The sequence below is a fragment of the Diadema antillarum genome, unplaced genomic scaffold (assembly GCF_040938485.1).
Source record: "Diadema antillarum isolate AM-2024a unplaced genomic scaffold, OU_Dant_1.0 seq00000778_RagTag, whole genome shotgun sequence".
NCBI lineage: Eukaryota > Metazoa > Echinodermata > Echinoidea > Diadematoida > Diadematidae > Diadema > Diadema antillarum.
Window position 1 is genome coordinate 543,280 of NW_027271666.1, and position 26,913 is coordinate 570,192.

Genomic DNA, 26,913 nt, shown 5'->3' on the forward strand with positions numbered 1-26,913 from the left:
TATTAATCGTTTCTACCTGGCCAAATTCTCCCCGATGAGTCACTAACAGGGAGAGAGATGGGTTACCAGAGGGTAACTAGAAATATCACTGAAGGTGATTAATACCCCCGCCCCGTGACGACAGTCTTACCCAAGGAATGATCTTTCCTTGATCTTCTGCCATTTAAATGCCGTTACCATGGCAACGCAGCTTCCAACACCTCCGAAAAATATGTCTTGCACATCTTCCCACCAAGACTATTGTGTGTGCCACATTTCATAAGCTTTTGTCAAAAACTGAGGAAGTAGTTCAATCCACAAGATCTTTCCTTGATCTTCCGCCATTAATATGCCGTTACCATGGCAACGCAGCTTCCGACACGTCCAAAAAATATGTCTTGCACATCTTCCCACCAAGACCAATGTGTGTGCCACATTTCATGAGCTTCAGTCGAATACAGAGGAAGTAGTTCAATCCGCAAGATCTTTCCTTGATCTTCTGCCATTTATATGCCGTTACCATGGCAACGCAGCTTCCGACACGTCCAAAAAATATGTCTTGCACATCTTCCCACCAAGACCAATGTGTGTGCCACATTTCATGAGCTTCAGTCGAATACAGAGGAAGTAGTTCAATCCGCAAGATCTTTCCTTGATCTTCTGCCATTTATATGCCGTTACCATGGCAACGCAGCTTCCGACACATCCGAAAAATATGTCTTCCACATCTTCCCACCAAGATCAAGGTGTGTGCCACATTTCATAAGCTTTGGTCAAAAAACTGAGGAAGTAGTTAAATCCGCAAGATCTTTCCTTGATCTTCTGCCATTAATATGCCGTTACATGCTTACATGAGGTATTATAGAATAAATTACAATTAACCATAATGCAAAATTTGCTCTGTACCACATGACTATCACACAAGCCTTGAACATACACGGTTATGATTGATAGTACTTCAACATTTCTCTCAGTTTTTCATGGATATTTTACCTGTCTCCATAAGTGTATAATGGTCTTTTAAAGCTTCAATTTACACAATGATAGATAATTGAATAGTGACACACTGTATAATTGATCTTTTTTAAAGTATGCGAGATGATTACATGAAGAAACTAGATATATCGCTACGGCTACTGATATGCCTCCGCCATAATGCATGGTTCTCCTAATAGGTCTATAGTACAATGTCTTGACAATGTGTGATGACAGTTTCACACAATTGGCAAAATATTAAAATGACAGGTTTGACACAAATGTGCTGAATGTTCACTTTTTCTAGAACTAGGTTCAATTGGATGAATGATTAAAATGTCAGAGTGCAGGTATTTGGGGAACTGATGATTTTTACTTGACTTTTGACCCTTTTATAAGTCTATGCATTGAGTAATTTTCAAGGTATTGAGAAAAAGCATAATTTCAGTATCAAATGGGAAAATAGCATTATCTAAACCTGGCCTTTGACCTTTGACCTCACAGTTCCAAAGAGAATCACTGTTAGGTTGAACATGCATAAATATGTAAGTTTCATGACGATACCTTGAGTTACTTTCGAGATATGGAGGAAAAAGTGCAATTTAGCACTTTCACTTGACCTTTTACCTTTTGACCTTTGACCTTTTGGCAAGAAACTTCCCCAAAAATATATATTGGGTAATACATGCCATACATCAAGTTTGAAAAAAAAAAAAAAACCCTTCAGGCATATTGCATTTTAAGGAAAGTAGTGATATTTTGAGGAGTTGACCTTGACCTTTGACCCCCTGACCTTTGACCCATAACCCCAACTTCCCTAGATAATCACTGCCCATCGGTACAAGCATATGTGACCGTGCACCTCAAAACGAACATAAAGTCGCACACACTGATTTTGCGTGGGGACTGAAAATAAGTGAAGTGGGTCAACCTAACCAAACTTGACTTTTTCATATTTTCTGAAAGAGAGGGTCTTCCTTTACATTATGCTAAAATTTGGTATCATAAAATGGGCAGGAATTACTGTGTTTTTTAGCAGTTTATCTCGAACATTTTTTGGTAGAATAGTGTGGTTAGGTGTGTCTTTAGAATCCCTTTTTCATTTCTGAAAAACCTTGTCCACACTCTTCACTTTCAACTGATAACTTTTGAAAAGATAGTGTTACCGCTTTGAAAGTTGGCATTGATTATGGACAGAATGTGTTAATGAGGCATGCTTAATTTCAGTTTAATCTGATAATCCCTTCACTGTTGTTACTCTGGTGGTTTACTTCCTGTTTTTTTGTCTCATTCATCGCACAGCCAGCACGGTTTGGTAAAGATTAAGCGCTTGAATAGACACTGTACTTTAATAAGAGCCTCTTTTCTCAGTTCACACTTTTCCTGAGTTTGTGCTTTCTTTCCAATATTTAGATAGGTTAGGAGAGTCCATTTGATTTGAGTTATACATCATTTTAAAGCTTAAAGTGTGCTCTTTCAGAATATGGTCTTAACTAAAAATTCATGTCTGGCGACTTTTTGTTTGTTTTGAGGTGCAGTGTCACATATATACTAAGTTCCATGAAGATACCTTGAACCATTTGCGAGATATGGAGAAAAACATGAAATTTCAAATTTTTTTCACAAAATAACCTGTGACCTTTGACCTTTGACCCTGTGACCTTAAAATCCACACAAAGTATCATCCCCCAAGGATATACCCTCATACCAAGTTTGATGTAAAACCACCACACGGTTCTTGAGATATCGACAAAAACAAAACGGGACGTACGGACGTACGGACGTACGGACGGACGGACGGACGGACGACCCGAAAACATAATGCCTCCGGCCACTTCGTTGCGGAGGCATAACAAACACATAATTTATCACTGGGTGCTTCAGGACTGGTACAAAACTGGACACTGGTTGATGTGTTCCCTGAATAGCATGAATTCCCATCGCATAGACTCCCACTCCGAGTAGGAATGAATTGAGGCAAAAATGTTGGAACAGAGCCCAGAAAGTCATCTGTCTTGGCGTAGATGTACAAACTTTGAGAGGTCACAATGAAAAATATTCCTTTGTCTCATTACACTACATTATGGCAATGACCATGCCCTCATCTTTCCGCCCCCTTCTGGAGGAGTTTCTGGTAGGCGGCCACGCCCGCTTCTCTGTAGTCCTTTGCAGCCCCAGCTGGGTCCGATGCCTGAAAGAGGGAGGGATGAGGAATGAGGAATGTAAATGAGGACAGAAGATTAATGACAGTTGAAGGGGAAAATGCAGAGTGAACCGAAAAATGCAACTACCTGGTACATGTAACGCCCCCCCCCAAAAAAAAGAACAAAAACAAAAACAAACAAAAAACAAAGAGAGAGAGAGAGAGAGAGCAAAACCGCTCATCATGAAATGAAAGGGTGCAGTCAAGACTGATGAATTTTTCACTGTCATGTTCTTCTACACATCTTTACCATCATTAACAGCAACTCTGGTACGTGTCTAGAGATGAACCGTTTTTTGTTTTTGTTTTTTCAGGTCATTATGCAAATAAGGAAATTATATGGAATTTGTAACATTATCATCTGAAATTGTAGTAAATCACCTTGGAAAGACAGCATTCATTTAATAACATGCATGCCCTTAACCCCTAGAGGACATACTGATTTTGCTATAACACACATTTCCCATAGACACCTGCCTGATTATATACTTGTCTTTAATGGGTTAACACAACTACACCATTTTTTTTTTTTTTCATAATCTGGCCCTCTTCTTAAAAACAGGGCTGATGTTTAAAATACTGTATACGCTATAATTTTCGCGTACATAAATTTTCGCGAATTGCCGCTGTCACACATTTTCGCGAGTGGTTAAATTCGCAATTGGGGGACCAGAGAAAATATGAAGTGGCAAAGAAAGTGTGAATTTTCAACTTACTAGCAAATAAGAATGATACTAGTTATACACTGCATGAAAAAAAAAAACTTACCAAACTCTGCGAACTAGTAAGTTAGAATTCAATATTTTTGAAGTGGTTAAGTCCATCGCGCTAGATTTCTGACGAGTGGTCCCCTTGCAATAATGGATTGGCTCTCTACAGTATTCGTAAGTAGACGTGGACGTGCGTAAACAGGCTTAGCCAGTATGGTCTGTTCGGTAAGCCGTGACATGGTATACTAGTACTGAAATGTTCGTATCATCAAGGCAAGGGATTCATTTTGGAAGGTAATATTTTCGCGTGTTGTTAATTTCGCGAATAGCTCCCGTCTCGCGAAATTCGCGAAAATAAAACCCCCGCGAAATATATAGCGTATACAGTACATGAGCTCTATTTAGTGACACCACAGCTGGGCAACCACCAGGGAGAGTGATGAATCTGTTAACATTGTTTGGAAATTGTATCAGGGTTCCCACAGAAATTTGAAAACAGAATTCCACAACTTTTCCATGACTTTTCCATGACTAAATTGCTGCTTTCCACGACTTCATTTCTGGCATGGTTTCCAAAATCAGACACGTTATGATGGCCTCCACCTCCCCTCACAGCCATCCGTTCCACCTACTATCTTACTCATGACATGTACATCTATTATCATTAGTATATGTCCCGGGAGTTATGTACAATTTGGGATGTCACAAAACTGGGAAAAATGGAAATCATGAACACCGATTATAATAGCAGAGTATGATCACAGAGTATGAGAGTTGCGAGACACGACAAACTGGAAAGCTGCCATAGCCAAGAGGTAAATGCAATTCTATGACTTTTCACAAATTTTCCAAATTCCCTGACTTTTCCCTGACTTTCCATGACCACAAATTTTCCCAGAATTTTCCAGGATTTTCCATGACTGTGGGAACCCTTGTGTATCCAATTTTCAATTGCTGCATGACTTCTACTTCACCTCATTCATACAAATATTACTATGCTTTCAGAGAGAGAGAAAAAAAAAAGAACAGTCCTCTACAGATATCGCCACGAAGCATGTACATATCAAGTAACTCTGAGAAAAGATCTCATGCAACTATGCTCTTGTGTGACGGCTTTTAGCCTTTTTCAAGGAAGCTCATTTGAAGGCCACAGGTTTCAAGGTAGGATGACACAATTTTTTTATCAAAAATGACAACAACAACAACAAAATCAAAGATATCAACTTCCTACAGGCTGATACACTTAATGGATCCCCCCCCCCTTTTGTTCGTTTGTCTGGTTGTTGTTGGGGTTTTTGTTTTGTTTTGTTTGTTTTTTTGTTTGTTTGTTTGTTTGGTTTTTTTTTTGGGGGGGGGGGCTGCTTCTGTTGGGATAGAAACTCAGAACTTTCTTTCACCACCATTATTTGTCATCAACTTTGTAGATCTACTGACCTCGTAAATCCCCCTGCCGACAATGATGATGTCACTTCTGCGGTTGGCGATGACCTCATCTGGGGTCAGGTACTGCTGGCCGAGACTGTCCTTCCCTTCCGCTAACTTCACACCTAAAGTGCAGCAAAGACAGAAACCTTTAATGTTGGCATCAGTTTACAGGAAACTGTACATATGCTGGTAAAATCATGTGGCACATACTTTTGTCACTAATATCATTTGTGATTGGTCAAAATAGTAGGCATTATTATGACATGCACTGCTCTCATTATATGTGTACATGAAAACGCTGTTATAAAAAAAAAAATCAATGCAACTAGACTTTGTTAGTGCAAAGCATTTCCAGCAATAAAACTGTCATCATTTCCCTTGCTTACTCTGTCAATTTTAACAAGATTATGTTACGTATAACGAAAACATTCCAGTGGTCCTGATTATATTGTAATGGCGGGGTTTGCCACTAGTTCATGGTCATGCATTACAGCCACAATTCTTGCACAAAAAAAAAAAAAGTATTACAAATTCAAGGTGTTCACTGGATCAAATACTGTATGGTCTGTCATGTAACATTCTGTGGTACACATAATCAAAATGCATAATCAGTCATCAGACACTCCTTTGCTTTGCTTCCTGCAATACAGTAGAAAATACCTCTACACCCATTGCCAATGAATAATGTAAAAGTGGATATTTTCGCGCAACTAATTTTTTGCGCTTGGCCGAGTAAGAGTTTCGCATGTTTTTACTTCCACGGAATCAAGACATCAATTACTGGAACATATGGCACACAAAAATATTTGCGCTCTTTTATTTTCGCGCTAGCTTCTGGTTGCGTGAAATGCATGAAAAGTTAAACACTGCGAAAATTTCCACTTTTAACAGTAGACAACTTGCATACAGCATCTTGACAAAAAGTCTGACAAGAAAACTAATACTAAAATCTGAAGGGAAGACAGATGGACACTGACCTGGGGTCATGTGGATGAACTTGGGGTCAGAGGTCAAGGAAGATGTGGCGATAAAGCCAATGACGAAGTCTGCATTGTCTTCAGCCATCTGGATGGTTGCTGTTGAGAGTTATACACACATGATTTTAATCAAGTGAAAGCTCTTAAAAAGAGATTCTAAAAAGAGAAAGTGAAAATAGAAAAGTAAAACAAGGAAAGCAAGAGAGTAAACTATAGAAGACTTGGGAAATCATGAAGCATGTTTTTTTATGTGAGTCCAAAATATGTGTTTTCTATTTTTAATTTAAATTTCTGAAACAGATTACGAGAGCAGGAGATAAAAAAATAAATAAACTAGAGAGGGGCCGTCAAAGGCGGCAGACCCACGCCTAAGTACAAAGTCGGGGTAAACATAATGTGCATTCGGTCATCTACCAGAATTCGGCCACTTAATTGCCAGTGTGCTTTATCACCAGCCAGTGAGTTCTGCCAAAGATCGTACACTGAAGTGTACGATCTTTGGTTCTACAGTCACATCACACGCAAATCACATCATTACACATACGGTATTAACACTCATTCACGTACAGGAAAGTCCTTAAGTCTCCTCCAAAAATCCATCGAAAATCCCAAATTCCACCGTCAAAAGTGCAGAATCGGAACTTTTCCAAGCGCGCGCGAATTAAGTCCAGTTTTAAGAGTATTGTCTACGCGACGGGTCGCGGAAAAAGCGCTAAAAATCGAGAAATACTAGTACGCCGTTTTCTTGCGGGATATTTTGATTATAGCAAGCCGAGAGTGTGATGATATCAAAGGTCGTATGAGTGTACGATCTTTGATGGTATCCACAAAAGCAAAAAAGAAAAACAAAATTTACGTACCCCCTAGGCAATTACCCCTATGATTAGTGTCTACGGGAATTATTCAATGCAAGGGTTGAATGCAAATGTCTACTGCACCAGTATTCGGCCACCAACGAGCGCCGCAACGTCCCCGGTGCAATTTTGCACCAACAGTGTAGAGCGCGATGCATTTTCAGCGGCCTTGCACACGCATTGACATTGAGCACGCATATCGTGCAGTGTGACTGCGACCGAGCAAAATGCTCCTCCAACGAAAAAAACAATCAATGTTAATTTGAAAAATCATCAAATATCAAAGGTCGTATGAGTGTACGATCTTTGATGGTATCCACAAAAGCAAAAAAGAAAAACAAAATTTACGTACCCCCTAGGCAATTACCCCTATGATTAGTGTCTACGGGAATTATTCAATGCAAGGGTTGAATGCAAATGTCTACTGCACCAGTATTCGGCCACCAACGAGCGCCGCAACGTCCCCGGTGCAATTTTGCACCAACAGTGTAGAGCGCGATGCATTTTCAGCGGCCTTGCACACGCATTGACATTGAGCACGCATATCGTGCAGTGTGACTGCGACCGAGCAAAATGCTCCTCCAACGAAAAAAACAATCAATGTTAATTTGAAAAATCATCAAATATCAAAGGTCGTATGAGTGTACGATCTTTGATGGTATCCACAAAAGCAAAAAAGAAAAACAAAATTTACGTACCCCCTAGGCAATTACCCCTATGATTAGTGTCTACGGGAATTATTCAATGCAAGGGTTGAATGCAAATGTCTACTGCACCAGTATTCGGCCACCAACGAGCGCCGCAACGTCCCCGGTGCAATTTTGCACCAACAGTGTAGAGCGCGATGCATTTTCAGCGGCCTTGCACACGCATTGACATTGAGCACGCATATCGTGCAGTGTGACTGCGACCGAGCAAAATGCTCCTCCAACGAATAAAACAATCAATGTTAATTTGAAAAATCATCAAAATACGGGCCAGTTTGTGATGACGGAGAACGAACTTTCATAAATCTAGAAGGACATAGTCCCTCAAATAGGCCTAAACGTAAATTTCGGAATTCTTACGAACATTTGAGCAGCGAAGTCGGATCGTTGGGGAGTTTATGTTTTCGTATGGTAGCGGAAAATCGCAAAGTGAGAAACGGGAAATTTTCGGAATGGTCACTATACCATGGGGTCAAAACTTCAAGGTCACACAGAATTTGCAAGGGTCAACCGATTATCACCAAAATCTAATCGATTCTTTCCTGTCATTATCCAAACATTCCCTGAACATTTCGTGCAAATCCGTTTACCCGTTCTCTTGTTATCTTGTACACAAACAAACAAACAAACAAACAAACAAACAAACCAAACAAACAAACAAACAAACAAACAAACATACGGAACCCTTTACATAACCCCCTGCCGATTTTCATTGGCGTGGGTAATGAATGGTCATCACAGATATGTACTTTCCTTCTTGCTAATGCTATCATTCTCAATGAAGAAAACTGCACACTTGATCTGTATCATTATGAGCACCAAGGGAAAAAGATGAAACTAGCTTTGGATTTACATCATTGTCACCTACTGCTTACTGGGAAGCGGCATTACCACTGAGCTGAAGCCAGTTCACGGAAGTGAGACAATGATGTTTGAACAAATGCCAAACGCTTTTAATATAACCTCTCATTCATTCCCTATTGGATTTTATTCATAATTCATTAACCCCCATTAAAAGAAGAATCATTGATATTTTTGTTTGACCTTTTGTGTAACAATATTGAGTCCTAGGACCTTAAAACACCGATGAAGTGACACCGCACCATTCGTGTAATCACGATGGTGGAGTCCAAGCACCATAAAACACCTGTGAAGTGACACCACACCTAACACCTGTGAAGTGACACCAATAGCATTATCATAATGTGAAGTCCTCGTACCTTAAAACACCTGTGAAGTGACTAGACATCTTTTGTGTACTCACAATGAGGGGTCCTTGGACCATAAAACACAAGTAAAATGACACAACACCTTTGGTGTTATCACAATATGGAGTCCTAGGACCTTGAAACACATCGGTAAAGTAACACCACATGGCATCTTTTGTAATCACACTATGGAATCCAAGGACCTTAAAACACCAGTGAAGTGACACCACACACCTTTTGTGTACTCCCCAGTGGCTAAGTTGCCTATGGAGCTCATCTGGCCAATCAGGAGACAGGCCCTATTCCTGGGCCCACCCACAGCCTTCAGGCCACTGATGATGCCTGGGCCAGCCACGGCGTGGGCATTGGTGATGTGAGACCACTCCGCAATCCTGTAGACACCAGAGGAATACTGGTGCTGGACAGTGTTGCCAATGTCTGCAAATTTTCTGTTTGGGGGAAAAATAATCAATCAACAAAATGACCCAAAAAGGTCATACTTCATTACCTGCCTGGCATAAGGGCCATGAGGCTTGTGGGCACACACAAATACACACATACGCACACACACACACAAACACACACAAATGCTGAACGCATCAAATGAAAGAGCTTTCAAAAATTTGATTTGGCGGTAAAAATTCATGCTACAATTCTTCTGCCTGACAGGCAATGATTTATAACACATTCAAAAACATAAGACAAGCTTAAAGAGGAATCATTATAAACCTGTAATACATATGATTAGATCAAGAATTGCAAGTCTTTGCCATGGTAGAAATAGTAGTAAATGAAACAGATAAGAAGAGTACTATCCCTTCCACACACAGTATATCAACTCACATTTCTATTATTACTGTATAGTTTCTATTTAGTTTTTCTTCATGCAATATTTGATAATAGTATCTAATTGATAACAATTTTTGATGGAAGTTGACTTGACTAGCATGAACATTCTTTCACAAGTACCTCTTTCAGAGGGTCGGGGAATAATATTACCCTTAGTAAAATATTTCTGCAACACATCAAAGGAAAGTGCATTCGTCTCAAGAAATGAAAATAGTCCAGATTGTTAATTTTTTCTTGAATTTAACTGGTGTGCACAAGTTACATACCTGCATTCACTGAATCGAAATGCTCATTTGAGGCAATTCCCCTTTAAACATTATTTGAAGACCCTCAAAATCCAACACTAAATGACCAAAGATAATAGATGGTGTTATACTTTCGGAGGGCTGGGGAATACTATTACCCTCAATACAATATTTCTGTAACACACCAAAGGAAAGTGCACTCTTCTAAAGAATTGAAATAGTGTAGATTTTTAACTTTTCCCCGAACCTCCCTGATGTGCCCTACAAACATTTCTTCGTTGAATCAAAATGTTCATTTGAGGTAAATTCCCCTTGAAAACATTATCATTATTTTTTCTTCTTTTTTTTTTGATAAAGACTCTCAAAATCCATCACTGAATGAGAAAGATTAGAGATGGTGTTATAATGCTGCACCTGTCTTCAAAGATGAGGAAGTTGTGCTTGGTGGCCAGCTCCAGCAGCGACTGAACGAAGCTCTGGCTAAAGTCTTCCAGGATGTCCACATGAGTCTTCAGCACACAGATGTGGGGACCAACCTTGTCTGCTAGCTAACGGAAATGGTAATGGCCGGGAAAAAGTTGAGTGATAAGATTTTTATCCTGCACTAGCCAGACACTCATGATGGTAACTCTGATTATCAGCATGAACCCAATCTTTGCAATAAAATACAAAACATAAATGGCTAACACCATTCTACCAGCAGTAATAACAGCATACCCAAAGAAATAACAGCAAGTAAAGTAACTGAGGATTGGAGTGTAGCAATGCTACGCTTTAGTCTTGACTGGCTAAATCTGTCAAAGTCTTCAGAAAAAAAAAAAAAAAAAAACGATAAGAATTGTTAACTTTCATGTGTACAATTATTTTTGCCAACACTGCTTACACAACCCTAAAATAATTTGATGCAGAGGACTTGATTTCTTCTTCTGATTTCTTTACTTCATAAAAGATTTAATGAAGATTTGTGTGCAGGTTAATGGGAGACTTCATTGGGAATGACAACATTTCACTATCTTTTATGCAAAGGGCTAGAGAGAAACTTTGAAATTCCCTTACTATTAAGCGTATTGTATTCTGCCTTACTTTAACAATAAAAACAAACAAACAAACAAACAAAAAAGCCAACAAACTTTAAAAGACAATTTCCATTTTGAGTCTCTAAACAAGTGAAAACACAAATCTATTTTTGAGAGGCATGCAAATTTTTCCGTTTGCCTGCCAAATTCTCTGATAGAGAAGCTTGTCCATTACCTCTAGGACTCGATCTGACGATGTGACGTCCACAGAGAAGGCCAAGTTTGTCTGTTTCTCCTCCATGATGTTCAGCAGTTGCTTAGCAACGGGATGCTGGCACAGTCCAACCCTGGCACCATAGCTCAAGTATTCCTGTGTCATATGGGAAAAACAAGAATGTTTATCTGGGATCATTTATAATTCAGAACCATATTCCTCCACAAAAACTATGGCATGATGTTCAGCAGTTGCTTAGCAACGGGATGCTGGCACAGTCCAGCCCTGGCACCATAGCTCAAGTACTCCTGTGTCAAAGGGGGAAACAAGAATGTTAATCTGGGATCATTTATAATTCCATATTCCTCCACAAAAGATACAGCATAATAATTTTTTGCTTTAACTTGCCAAGCTTTTTCACTAGCATTCAGTAATCCATCAAAACTTTGTAAATTTAGTGAGCCCACTCACTAGTAGCAATTTGCCACAGACCAACAGAAAAGTTGTGGTGTCACAATAGGGATTAGGGGGATTTGGTCATCTCAATTCATTGTCTATTTAATAGCTTCGAGACATCTGAGACAATCACCAAAGAAAGCACTCCAACACGTGTACCTAGCGGCAAACAAAGCACAGTAAGAGTTAAAGGTAGGGAATCCCATTTGCATGCCTTTTATGAAGAGTTGTAAAAACACAGTGGTATGTTGAAGAGAGTATCATTTTAGAAACTCCCATAAAGTATTGAATGTGGAAGGTAACATTTAGTACATTTTTATTGACCGTTAGATTTTGAATTGAATTTTTTTCGGGGCTCACCGTAAATTCCAGTACATTACTAGGCTACCTTTGCAGACCCATGCACTGCATGTGTGTCCATCATGTATATTTTGTGAATAAAGTTTGGCATCAAAATTTACAAACATTTCTATATACATTCTTGCCACACACTAAGTTATTACATCAGCTCTTATACTTTTAGATTTGTGTTTATAGATAAAAAGTACAGAAGACTGCGACAAAAAGGCTTAAGTGTGGCTGACACACAGAACTACTGAGTAGTTGAGTTTTGTGCATTATTCAAATTGAAGATAACTGTTGACTTCCAAATTTCTAAGCAGTGGCCTAAACAAGTCCCCCGAGGTTCATATTTAATGTTTTGCTGCATTTTGGGAATTCTGTAAAAGGTACCTCCTACCTTTAAAGGGATCGCATAGTTTTGGTCGAGACCTAATTTCAGGTTTCTAACATTTTTTGGTGAGATAATGAGAAACCTCTTATGAAATATGAAAGAGCATGTAATTCTATGAGGAATTCAACGTTTATTTGATGAAAATTGGTTTTGAAATGGCTAAGATATCCAAAAAAAAGCAATTCTAATAAAGTGTGGGACCCACACTTTATTACGATCGCTTTGTTTTGCTTTGTTTTTGGATGTTTCAGTCATTCCAAACCCGATTTTCATCAAATAAACTTTGAATTCCTCTTAAAATGATATGCTCTGTACTATATCATAAGTGTTTTCTTGGTACATTGTATCTCGCAAAAAGTTAAAAGCCCAATTCTCATCTCCACCAATACTGTACCATCCCTTTAAGTATTGGTGATATTGAACAGATTACTCACATACAGAAAGCCAGCTAACCTCCACTGATGTAAAAGCATACTGATGCACAAGAAAAATTCCACATTCTATCCATGTCAAATCATTTTTTTTTTTTACAAAAAAGTAATACTTTAGATTGAAAGAATACACAATCTTATAGCAATCTGTGTAAAGAGAAGTCTCTTGCATAAAGAAAACTAAAGAGGCATTTATTTGTAATTATTGCTTAGGTTTCTCTTTTGTGTGTGTGTGTTGTTTTAGTTTGTCTGTTTGTTTGTTTGCTTGTTTGGTCCGACAGGCAGCCAACAGGTTAGATAAAAATTTCAGCTTTGGGAAAGAGGTTTGTTAATGATTATCGCTGTTTGCATGTTATACTTGGCGGGGAATGAAAAGTAACAAGGAAACATGAGGGATATAAAACTCACCGTACGTGGCTTTTTGCTGGGTGGTGAAGCTGGCAGACTTTCAATCATGTTTTCCTGGATGAACTTGTGGACACTGTCCACCACAGCCTCACTAATCTTCTCATGGGTACGGAGGATTTTAACTACATATGGCAGATCAAAGGCACTGCACGATGATAGAAAGAGGGAAATGAAAGCAGCTGTACAGAGCAGCTATACACTAATCATATGCCTCAGTCAAATGTGACCCGCTACAACAAAAGGATCTGAAAGCTGAGGGAGGTTGATTTTCTGAAAATAACTTGACATTACACCCTTACTTCTCAGCTTTAATTTCATAACACGATTCATAAAAGTATTTGGTTGCCGAGATATTGATGATTTTATGAGACTATGTTGAAAGTTCTAGGAAAATAGTGTTTTGAGATAACCGCCTTCAAAGTTTTCTTTCCGATGCAATCGTGATCAAAGGGAGGTAAGACAGTTTTCACCTCTTGACAATACAAGGTCAGCTCATAGCAACCTCCACGATGTTCATTCAAGGTTAGCGCCAGTGGTCTACGCACGACCAATCAGTAACCAGGATGCCACGCACTGACCAATAAGATCCCTCCCTCGTTGCTAGGAGCGGAGTCTATCTGAGGTGCTAAATCCACATCTTCAGAAAATTCAAAATTTAATATTCGGAAAATCATGGCCCAGAAAAACACTAATTTCCTGCCTTTCCTTTGATCATTTAGCTTCGAAATTTCGGCAGATGATAGACAAAACATCAGACTATGTACAACATTATGCCAACAACAGAAATTCAATGGTTTTGACCAATTTTGATGATCTGACTTATTTTCTCGGCTCAGCAGTCAGCGACTTTCGGATCCTTTTGTTGTGGCAGGTCACAAATAAACAACTTGATAAATATGACCTTGAGACCACAGATTATTTTGTTTGGTCATACACAGTCCAAACATCATGCTGTGCTCTGCTATGGGAGAACACTTTGGTGCAAACTAATGGCAAAATAATGAGAAACAAGGCAATGCTCATCCATTTGTTGAGCTATCCCTTCGATTCTATATTGTATAACATGCAGGAAAATAAAGAAAAATAATAGGGAAAACAAGCATTGACAGACTGATTATTGACAACACATGAACAAAAATCTGATTCACGATACCTTTGAAATAAAATTGTAATTCTTCTGAGTGCTTGATGGCAAACTATATTTCTTGCTTGGCATAGTATTTGTGATGAGATTGAAAATATGTTGTCTTTACACAGTCCTTCGATTTGCATTGTTAGAAATACACTAACTGTTCTAACCTTAAAGTTTGAAATGTCTTACATCACTTCTTACCTATAGAGATTGATGCCACTGTCCTGTAGCCGTTTCTTCCCTCCTTGCGCTCTGTCCAGTAGCACGATGGCATCGGTCACTTTGAGCCCAACCTCTGCCAGGGTCTACCCAACAGGAAGAAACACAGACAACCAGGGTGTCACGACCTTTGACATACCTCCAGAGTCATCACTAGAGCCTTATGTGTCTCATCAAGCCGAGAAGAACGGCCAGGACAAAAATTTTCCTGCTGAAATTTGCACATTACTCATATAGGATATATGACAGAATTGCACATAAATGTGGTTGACACAATGTTCCACACTCACAGTAATTCATATAATCAAATCAATTCAATTCAATTCAAATTACAGTAGACAATTTTAAATCTCACCATTCACACTTTATATCACTATCTTATAGGTACTACTGTAGTATGAGGTTAATTCTTTCCAACCTGTGGTGTTGATGTTGTACAGATGGGTAATATTAATAGTTTACCAGTTGAGAACTTGAGCTACATCGTATGAGCAAATCAATAAATCAATATTTACAGAAACACAATAATGATACTCACAGTGCCAAAAAAAATAAACAAAACAAATAAGAAGAAATGAGAAAACCGGAGTTTTCCATGAATCATGTACAGTGCCAAAAGAATCAGCAAGTCTCTGCCGATTTTGGCAGGAAAAGCATATCCACAAGAAACACCACAATGTTCAGGGTTTATGTTGTTTTGTTTTGTTTTGTTTTGTGTTGTTTTGCTTTTCTGTAAAGTGATGCACATGTGCAACTTGCCCCTGTCTTTGAGTGTAGTGCACAAAATCTCTGAACGAGGATGGATATCATGTGACCAACTAGAAATGTCGTTATGGTGACTGGTATGCCTCCGCCATAATGCATGATTCTCCTAATAGGTCTATAGTACATGTGGACAATGTGTGATTACATTTTCACAAAATTGGCAAAATATTAAAATTACATGTTTGTCACAAATGTATCGAATGTTTACCTTCCTTGACCTATGTTTAATTGGATGAATAGGAGAGCATGTACTTTAACTTCGACTTTGACCCTTTCATAAGTTTATGCACTTGAGTAATTTTCAAGGTATGGAGAAAAAGTGCAATTTCTGTATTGAACAGTAAATTGTTATCATTTTCATCTGGTCTTTGATTCATAAGAGAATCACTGTCAGGCAGAACATACATAAATATGTACTAAGTTTAAAGATTACTTGAACCGCTTCCGAGATATGGAGAAAGTAGTAAGTTCAGCACTTTCACTTGATCTTTGACCTTTGACCTTCTTGGCAAAAAAAATCCCAGAGAATCTCTAGTGGGTAATATACATGCATACAGTTGTACATTAAGTTTAAAAAAAAAAATAATCCTGCTGGCATTGCATAAATATATTAAAGGGAAAAAGTAAAATTTCGAAGTATTGCCCTTGACCTTTGACCCCTGACCTTTGACCCCATGAACCCCCAATTCCCTAGCTAACTACTGCCAGTCAGTACATGCATGTATACTTTGTTCCATAAAGATACTTTGAACAATTTCCAAGATACAGAAAAAAAAGTTAAATTCTAACATTTTACTTGACCTTTTGACCTTTGACCTTTTGACCTCATAACCCCAAACTTTCACCAAAGAATCTTAAAAGGGCATTGTACCGGTTTTTTATTCTTTTATATGTTGTTCTTTTAATTCTAAAAGACCCAGCAGTGCAAACAGAATCAAAATTTCATAACGATTTAGTCCGTAATTTCATGTTGAAAATGGAAATTTTTTGGCGAGAATTATGCTAATGAGCTGACGAACCCGGATGTCGTGATGTCACAGGTGCCAAATGTTTCACTGATTACAAGCCCTCGCAAACACGTGCGTTAAATCGTGCCGAGTAGCAGACGACGCTTAGGCCCAATTTAGCTAGCAGGCGGCACTTGTGTACTGTCCTATCCATGCAGCTGTCTCAAATTTCGCTGAACCAAATCGCACCAAAATTACAGGATATACTTCTAAGCATATTTTAAAATACCGTATTATATTTGATTGAAATCGGTAATCGAGAAGTATCAATATTGACGCCGAATTTCAAGTTGTCACTAAAAAAAACCTCACACTTCGCGAGAGATCTTGGTAAACGCGATATGCACAATCTAGAACTGAAGTTAGCCGACTAGTGCTGTGCGAACGGGGAATTTACGCGGGAACTAGATTTAAAAATGTCATGATTTTAGCGATTTGTGTGATTTCCGAACTTTATTTTTCATTCAACTTAGCTCAAATAATTTATAAATTGATTTCTTGCTCCCGATTACTTGAAAGATTTGTCTCATGATATTAGATGGCTAACTTCAGTCTGTGCATGCGCAGGCAAGTAGGGCTACTACGCCGCGATCACTCTTGTTTAGTCGTACAGAGCAGATTGTTTTTAGCGACGACAGGAAAGTCGACAACTAACTTCACTTACGTTTCTCAACCTGCGATTTGGTTCCAACTAGCGTGAGCAAGTGGACATGAGTCATAACATACTTCTTGTGATTTTGGTGCAATTTGGTTGGGTGAATTTTGAGATATCTACATGGATACGGAAGTACTCTGGCACTTCTATGCCTACAACAGCGCTTGGATCGCGAAGCGGTGGCACTGTTTGTATCTATGTGGTCGGGCCACTCTTCCGAGGTATGGGTCCTAGCTCTTACTAAAACTAGATCTAAGTTAGTCCTTGGTGTTAATACGACCACCATGAGATTTATCTCGACCACAAAAACATTGAAAATCCATAAAGCAGATACCTTACCTGCAAAATTCAGCACAGAAACAACAGGGCCTGCAGCACAAGGGCCTCTAGCGGCAACGCTAGACCTTGGAGTCTGGACTTTCGTCTGGACTTTCTTCAAGTTCTGGCAGCAGGGCCATTCGGGGTATGTATTGCATACGAGATGTTTACACTATAGTTAGCGCTGTGCACGTACAGCTGTCGACGGAGCGGCGAGTAGAATCTTCTCGGTCCTTGACTGCTCACTAGTCCTAGTCCTAGCTCTAGTCTATAGAGTCTATATGTACTGAGTGCCGTTTTCTTCTAACTAGGCGTAAACCGTGATTGCCGTTGACTATTTTTTGGATTTAGATTTTAAGAATCGCTCAGTCCTCATCTTCGTTAGATAGTTTGAACTGTGATGTCGAACCATTATCGCTCATTATCAATGCATGTGCAATGTTACATTTTTTACACATAGTTTTCTATGGGCAGCACGTTCGGACAATGATGCCAATTTCATTTTGCATATCTGGAATATTCCCCACAAATTTGGTCTAAATAAAAAGCTTTTGAAGAGATTCCTTTTAAAAATTAATAAATATTGTTTAACGTGTTTATTTTAGCTCCATATTGCAATTTTACTAAATACCAGTTTTTGCAGTACTTCGTGTGAGATTTCATCAGTAAATTGACATGTGTAGAACCTTTCTAGTTCGTTTTGCTAAATTCGGAGGTTGGCACCTGTGACGTATGCCAAATTGTGTGGATCGTTCCTTGGCTTGCTCGTTTTCATTTTTTTCAAAAAATTATTACAGACTTATCCTGGGTTTTAGAATCCTCTCTTTCCAGTTGTAGGCATCAAAAAATGTAGATTAGAATTATCAGACAAGTAGAAAATGTCAGTACAGGTTTCTTTTAATTGGGTAATACATGTATACACTAAGTTTCAAGAAATATCTTCAGGCAATGCATAGATATGGGGGGAAATAGTGCAATTTTAAGCATTTGACCTTGACCTTTTGACCTTTGACCTTGAGCATGTGCACCCAAAAGTTGATAGGCACAACTTTACCCCCTAATACACATACATGCCAAGTTTCATTAGGATACCTCAAAAGGTTTTGATAGTTACCCTGTCCACAAAATTCATTACGGACGGACGGAAGGACGGACGGACGGAAGGACGGAAGGACGGACGGACGGACAACCCGAAAACATAATGCCTCCGGCACCACTTCGTGGCGGAGGCATAAAAACTAGACTAAAGTGGTGAGTCTGGGAGCAAGAACACTGGCAAAAAACAAAAAAAAAGGAAAACAAATAAATCTGCAGAGTTTTTCGATTCTAATTTTTCACTCACATACTCTCTGTTGCCCAGTAACTTCCAAAAAACAAACTAGAAGGTGAAAAAAAGAATAGAAAAAATAGGGCTGATGCAATCTGTTTGTATATTATACACTCGCCTGCTGTGTTGTTGCAGGGAGGCGAGAACACACCTCCCTGGTATATGTTTGCGGTTAATCTTGCTACCATCTTACTGAGACCTCTGCATACCTGGGCAGTCTCCTGCACACTTGAGCCACTGGTCACCACATCCTCCACCACCAGGCAGCGATCACCCTCCTGGAAAGCGCCCTCTATCATCTTTTTGGTGCCATACGACTTGGCCTCCTTGCGACGAATCAGCATGGGCTTTTTGTGTTTCACTGCAATCAGCTGTGGTAAAGGAAAGAAACAGAATGAGGCTTCTCGCCAAAAGTTGCCCTTATTTCAGAAGTTTGTAAAGTTAGGCTCTAACACCACAGGGGTGGACACATGTATAGTACAATGTACACTAGGGTAACCTGTAGAAAACTGAGTATTGATGGGATTACATAGACAGTGAGACTGAACATTCATAAAATTTCATTGTTAAGCGATGCTTGTGGGGCATGACTGTGTCATGGGCACATTACAGTATTCAGTTTGATATAGTGAATCTGTTGTACCACAAACCCCACAAAAATTTACACACAATGTGATTATCCCATTTTCATTTGTTTTCTGTCTTTGTACTTAGAGACCAAACTGCAAAAAAAAAAAAAAAAGGAGAAATTCAACACATCGGATCTACACGTAGATAAAATGCATTTTAAATTTTTATGAGTCTGCCCATAAACTAACATACATGTACTTCTAAACGTCTGTCTTCCCAGTTACACAGAGAAAGGCATTTACTTACTGTAGCAATTGGTAGAGCAGTGTAGGGAACCCCACAGAGATTATCACAGCTCACACCATTGGTTGTTGCAGTCTCCCACAAGACATCTGCGACAGCATCCTGTATGGGGGAGGGGTTAATGTACTGTTATATGTGCAATTATTCTCACAATACAGTTACAGTATCAGAGATTGGTTGATGATGAAATAAATAACAATCTGTAACATTAAACATTATAGAACAGTAGGTGGTGAGGTGATTAGGCTAATGAAATTGAAGAGGGAAACCACTGGCATACCATAATTTTTAGTCATCTTTAACCCGTTGAGGACGAGTCCCGACTACACTCGCGCAGGTGTCTACATGTATATGTGACCCTGCATCACAATACAAACAAAAAGTGGCCAGACATGAAATGTTAGTTAAGAGCATATTCTGAAACAACAGACTCTAAGCTTTAAAATGATGTATAACTCAAATCAAATGGACTCTCCTAACCTGTCTAAATATTGGAAAGAAAGAGGCTCTGAAGTACAGTGTCTATTCAAGCGCTTAATCTTTACTAAGCTGTGCTGGCTGTGCAATGAATGGGACAAAAAACAGGATGTAAACCACTGGAGTAACAACAATGAAGGGATTTTCAGATTAAAATGAAATTGAGCATGCCTCATTAACACATTCTGTCCATAATCAATGCCAACTTTCAAAGCAGTAGCATCATCCTTTCAAAAGTTATTACAGTTGAAAGTGAAGAGTGAGTACAAGCTTTTTAAGAATTAATTACGGTATGAAAAGTGAACTCTATAAAAGACACACCTAGTCACACTATTCTACCAAAAAATATTTGAGATAAACTGCTACAGAAACACACTTTCCTGTCCATTTCATGATCCTGAAGAAGACTTGCTCTTTCAGAAAGTATGAAAAAGTCAAGATCGGTTAGGTTGATCCATTTCACCTATTTTCAGTCCTCACACAAAATCAGTGTGTGCGACTTTTTGTATGTTTTGTGATGCACGGTCACATATGGGAAATGCGTGCTGTAGCAAAATTCAACCGTCCTCAACGGGTTAAATTTAGTTCGACTTCGTGAAACATCCCCAGGGCTGTGTAGAGTTAAGTTAACGCTAAACGCTACAGAAGACAGTTGCTCAGCTTCGGATGACGTCTGGGCCCCGTTTCATATGAAGTTGATATAGATCTAGAGTGAAAGCCCCAATTTTCGGCCGGCCTCCAATATCCGGACACTTGCCACTTATCACAAGGCAGCAAAGTCGACTGTCACAACACAATCACATCACATCGTTTCACATACTAGCACACTCGTTCACCACAGGAAAGTGCCTGAGTCACCTCCAAAAATCCATCTAAAATCCCAAATTTTGCCGTCAAAAACGCGGAATCGCCGCAAATTTTCCAAAGCGCACGCGAATTAGGTCCCGTGCAAAGAATCAGGGTCGCCGAAAAAGTGCTAAAAATTGAAGAGTTACGCCGTTCTGTTGCGAGATTTTTCGCTTATCACAAGCTCAGAGTGTGATGGTATCCTCAAAAACACAAAAGAAAAACAAAATCTCCGTACGTGCCGATGCAGTGATAAATGTACTGGGGCTGAATGCAAGTTCAGAGTCCCCAAAATTCGGACAGGAACGGGTGCCGCAACATCTCCGATGCAACCTTGTGCCAACAAGGCATGGCGCGCGCGGACTTTCCAGCGGCCTTGTATGCGTATTGACATTGCGCGCGTGTCCGAAGTTTGGAGACGCTGTCCGAATTTTGGGGAATTGACAAGGTGATAATATTTGGGGATTTTGTGAAATTTTAGGATCTGTTTAACAAAATCAATATTGGGAAAAATTAGGTTGACATATTTAACATACATTATTATAGATATAATTTTGTAGAGTATTATTTGAGATGAATAAATATTGCAAAAGAGCTTAATGTCCAAAAACTGGGGCTTTCACTCTAACGTTAATAGATTCTCTAATGTAATAGGTTAGGGCCTAACGTTATATGTTATAGAATGGGTAGCGAGAATCCTGCGATCTGATTGGTCGAGAGCTATGTGTTCATTTTTACTGGCCGCACGCTGAGTCACAGTGGTAAACATGTTATCGCGCACTTAGCAAGAGTACGCGTACTTGTAACAAAGGTTCGCGCACTAAAGCAAGCGTTCGCGCACTCAGCTTGGCCATGCATCCAGTAAAAACTTATGCATGGCTGGCCATGCATCCAGTAAAAACGGTAAGTACGGGTATGCATGCCCTTTACGGAAAGCCAAAACGAAATGCATCCAGTAATTTTGTCATCGGGTAACACGATAGAAAACTGGGTTTTTGACAAGAAAATTACCCATTCTATAAATCAAATGACGCACATGTCTTTTCGTGCGTCAGTCGGAATATAGTGTGCATGCGGTAACTATGGAATTTAGCCTAAACCCACTCGGCTTCGCCTCGTGGGTTAAGCATTCCATAGTTACCTTATGCACACAATTCCGACTGACGCACTCAGACCTGTGCGTCATTTGTATAAAAGCAACTCTTGCTGGAATGACAATTGTCATCGTAACAGCAAGAATCCAGATTCCTGATTGGCTATTGCGAGTGGAAGTTGCCATTCCAGCAAGAGTTGCTATGCTAACATCTTTTATGAAATGGGGCCCTGGCCCTGGTCCGAGTGGTCCGAGCAGCGATGCGATGGCCCACCTGCACCCCACTGGCACTACACCGCCACCTAGTGCACCTGTCCCGACTCGATCCTGAGACGGTCGAGTCCTGGTAGCTCCTGTCTCTACGTCACTACGAATACGATTACGATTGTAGAAACGTCTACTTGTAGCTGTCCACACACACTTGGTAATTTACTAATAATGGTATTATTATTATTAAAGTATTAAAAATGGTCTAAAATTACTAAACTTACCTCATCTCTTACTTCAGATCTTTCGGTTGATTTGTTGGCTCTACGTTCAGAAAAGTTCAAGAGCTTTAAAACTCCAAGGCTTTCCCCGTAGAACATACGGTTGTCTCTATGTATGTCTACGTACATCGAAACGCGTGCATTCCATATTAACAAATCACACTACGCCGACCTCACATACGGTCGCCGAGCACCGCGAATATGAAACACGACGACGTGCAATTTACTCACCATTATCTCTGGATAAGACACCATCACCCGCAAATCGAAATACACAGGTGATTGGATTCCACTTTTCAGCGTAAATGAGCCAAACTTGACTGCATTTACGTCATAAAGTCGCAAAATTAGTGACTCTATATCCATTGTTCTTGAGGTTGTGTTTACTCCTTGAGCTCGTTCCCAGACGAAATTGGCGGCCCAGCTGTGCATCAACTACACGTGCTACTTCTTTTGTTTTGTCGGATACAAGAACTGGAGCAGCACGCCGAAACAGTCATGCGGCCGCTGCAGGAGCCCAACGAGCTAGACACTAGACGAGGTATCCTATCTATAATGCTGCAGCTAGCTGCAGCTGCATCCTCATGTCCGTCTCCAAACAAAAGGTGGCGCTCACCATGATTTGTTCACAATCTTTTCAGAGCGATTGAAAAGACTCTCTCCTCACACCAGTCCTCGAGTGTGCCTATCATTCGGCAGATAGAGACTGGCACACAATCGTGTGAAAAAATGTAGGCCAATATGATTATCATAATTTTGGGTAGTTACTGGATGCCAATTAATGGGCTACAAGAGAATATTGCACAAATCGAAGACTGCACATGAAAATCACGCGGACAAGAATAGGCCTACACATAAATGCGCACCACCACAGGCTTGCACCATCTACCACCACCACCAGCAAACTGAAGCGTGACACGCAATGCATAAAATACTCAACCGGAGCACCAACGAGAACATTCACTGTACATTCCTTTACAATAATTCCTTTAAAAAGAGGTTTATAATTATCCAGACAGCAAAACTAGAGTTTGAGCCTAATTTATGATGGATGCATGGTTGAGGGTTTTGAGAAAACTAGTGTCCAAAATACCCGCAACTAATATAAAGATATCCCAATAATGTATCTCTCCATGATTTTTTTTTTCGAATTTTCACAGCTTCTCTATTAGAGATGAAAGCCTGACGCTATATTTATGCGAAATATATGAAAAACTTGCTTCCAATTTTATTAGCCACCAAGATTACCCTCAAGATAGAAGTTAATCTATAATGAAGTTGAATAGCTGCTGCGTGTGACATGTTGTTGTTCTTGACGTTGTTGTTGTAGGTGGTGGTGGTGCATGGTGGTGTATTTTTTTTTTCTTAAAGTATTTTTTATTTCAAAAACTAATCGCTTGGGACTGGAAAACACATGAAGAGTTTGTTCGCAAAAACCGAAGAGTCCATTTTTGAAGATTTTGAAGTACCGTCTCTGTCATAAAGTACAAAACGTTAATAATACCTTTCAAATGATATATTGGTCACTACATAGGTACATTATAGAAGTATTACTGAATATGGTCAAAAGAAGCAAAAATTGTCTTATTATTCTATTTATTTATCTTGACCTTAAATCGCAAATATCTCCATTTGTCAAATATGGACTTATCGGTTTTTGCAAACAAACTCTTCACATCTTTATTTTGATCATCCCTAGTACCCATGCTGATGCAGAATAGTATTATGTCGATTGTGCTATGAACACAATAATTATTCTTGCAAATGTGGAACACGTTATGGGCGGCGTTCCGGGGGATCATCCTCCTCCAACCCCTTTTCTAAGTTGATATCGTTACATTTCTTTCTTCCTTTTTTTAAATATATTTTTGATGGATTTTATATTTGCGACCCTGTTCAAAAAGTATATGTGGTGTGAATGAAAATATTCCGAATAATCGAATTCACCCTCCGGTCCTAGGACCACCTCCACGGTATAATAAATTTCAGCGAAAAAAAAGAATTCTTTTTTTTTTTTAAACTATTCCATGCGTATTAGAATTTCCAGATTTCCAACAAATGGTGTGCACCAGAATTTAACTTCTATTATGCAAAGGCATACCCCCCCCCCCACACACACACACACACCTTCCCCCTTGTTTGTCCCTCTGCACCCCGCAATGATGATGATGATGATAATAATAATAATAACAATAATAATAATGATGATAATAATGATAATAATAATAATAATGATAACAATAATAATAATAATAATAATAATAATAATAATAATAATAATAATAATAATAATAATAATAATGATAATCAGATAAAGAACTGCTTTCAATTTTCCATCTTGGCATCCAGTTTGAATGCCAAAAATAAAAGTCACGGATGCAAGAGTATTTATAGCATCGCCCAGATTCGGATTCAGCACCCTCGAAATAGGGTAAAACCAATGAAAAAAAAAAAATGACGGACGGTATTAAATTAAGGTTCTGTCTCTTTCACCGAGACTAACAGACGTGTCTGAAAACACAATGTCATCGATGTCAACATGGGAGGATTTCAACGTAAGAAGTACGCCCTCTATGTTTCAGTGTTTTTTGTTTTTTGTTTTTTCGTTTTGTTGTTTGTTGTTTGTTTTTGTTTGTTTGCCTTCACGCCATTTTTGAAAACTGACCACCTCAATCTACATCTCACGATCTTTTGTTTTTGTGTGTGTGTGTGTGTGTGATTGTATCTATAATCAGCATCAAGGAATGTTAAATTTCATAAAAATCACCCTCCTAATCTACCATGGCACTATCATCAAAGCGGTAAAGTGCAGGATATGAATTTCAAGATAATGCTGTTCGTGTAAGTTGTTGGTCCTTTCTGAACAAAATGTACACGATCAATATTCTAGATGTATATCAATTATAATAATCCAAAATGATGTAGGACGTACTAGATAAGTTTTTTTTTTGGAACACGACTGTTCCTAGGGTAGCCAATAGAATGATATTATCTTATAGGCCGAAGTTAGGAGGGGTCGTTGTTGGTGGTATGGTTGGGGTGGCATGGTCGGGGGTCGGGAATTCAAACCCCTTCTAACGAACCTCCGCTGGCGAGCAGAAAGAAGAATCCGCTTGAAAAAAAAAACAACAACAACAACAATGATTTCCACTTTTTAAGATATCCCTCCCCTGGGCCGTATTGCTACGCAGAGGGGAGGGATGAAGTTGCTTTAGATATTTAAAAACCCTCCTTTATCTTAACATACAGATATCAGATGGTCAACAATGATTTCATAAGTCAATGAGAAATTCACGTAACAATTATAACGAATTACACGCGTTCTCTTTCTTTCTTTTTTGCATTACAATTTTTTTTATTGAAACGTTTTCACATAATCTACTCAAAGTGTTTGCCAGATCGTTAAAGTTCAATTGAAGAGTTTGTTCGCAAAACCGATAAGTCCATATTTGCCAAATGGAAATATTTGCGATTAAAGGTCAGGAAAAATAAAGAGAATAATAAGAAAATATTTGTTTCTTTTGACCATAACTTCAAAAATGTACCTTTATATGTAGGGATCAATATGTCATTTAAAAGGTATTATTTTGTATTTAATGACTGAGACCGTACTTCAGAATCTTCAAAAATGGACGGTTTTTGCGAACAAACTCTTCAATTCTAAATCAAAGTTGCCAATCCCTTCTCTTGCATGTACCCCCCCCCCCCAAAAAAAAAAAAAAAGATCCTGCGTATGCCCCTTTCAGGCCTAGAGCTACCCTGCTATATCTCTTAGTTCTTATCCTCAGAAAGGGCCACTATTATACTTCCCTATTTTGACACCCCCCCCCCTAAAAATTCTAGTTACTAGTCTGCAGTTTTGTTAATACAAGGTTTATTGTTGCATTCATCAATGCTTGCTCTCTCTCTCTCTCTTTCTCCTCTCTCTCTCTCTCTCTCTCCACACACAATGCATAATACATATTATGTATAAATATTTTTGTATGTTGTGTGCCTATTCAATAATAGGTTATTTTATCTGTCATTATTTGGCAATCAATCTTTCACTTTTATTCTTTGTTGAGTACAGTCTTCTTCTTTTCCTAAGTAACTCCACCCCCTCTCTCCCTCTCTGTAGTCTTTCTCTCAAACGCACAGTAGAGAAGAGAAGTATGCATACTGAGTTATCCAATATAAATAGTGTTACCCTCTGGGTTTGAAACGGGACTTAGGGGAAATTAATAGAGTCATTTTGACTATCACATCTCGGCGCTTAACCTTTACAACATTCTACAAATAGCACTTCAAACCCATCGAAGGAAACATACGTTATCTTCTGGGGCA

At 39.1% G+C, this 26,913-nt stretch overlaps 1 protein-coding gene across 1 annotated transcript; it reads right to left on the minus strand.

The window, feature by feature from the left end:
• Positions 1–2,895: 2,895 nt before the first annotated feature.
• Positions 2,896–23,010, minus strand: LOC139738983 (uridine 5'-monophosphate synthase-like). Its single transcript, XM_071649599.1, has 11 exons — positions 22,822–23,010; positions 19,690–19,788; positions 19,023–19,184; positions 14,724–14,827; positions 13,391–13,535; positions 11,384–11,518; positions 10,547–10,680; positions 9,273–9,487; positions 6,270–6,368; positions 5,302–5,414; positions 2,896–3,145 (listed from the first exon to the last, which is right to left on the minus strand). Exons 1-11 carry the CDS (start codon positions 22,954–22,956, stop codon positions 3,056–3,058), a joined length of 1,431 nt encoding a protein of 476 aa, XP_071505700.1. The 5' UTR covers positions 22,957–23,010; the 3' UTR covers positions 2,896–3,055.
• Between the last annotated feature and the right edge of the window lie 3,903 nt (positions 23,011–26,913).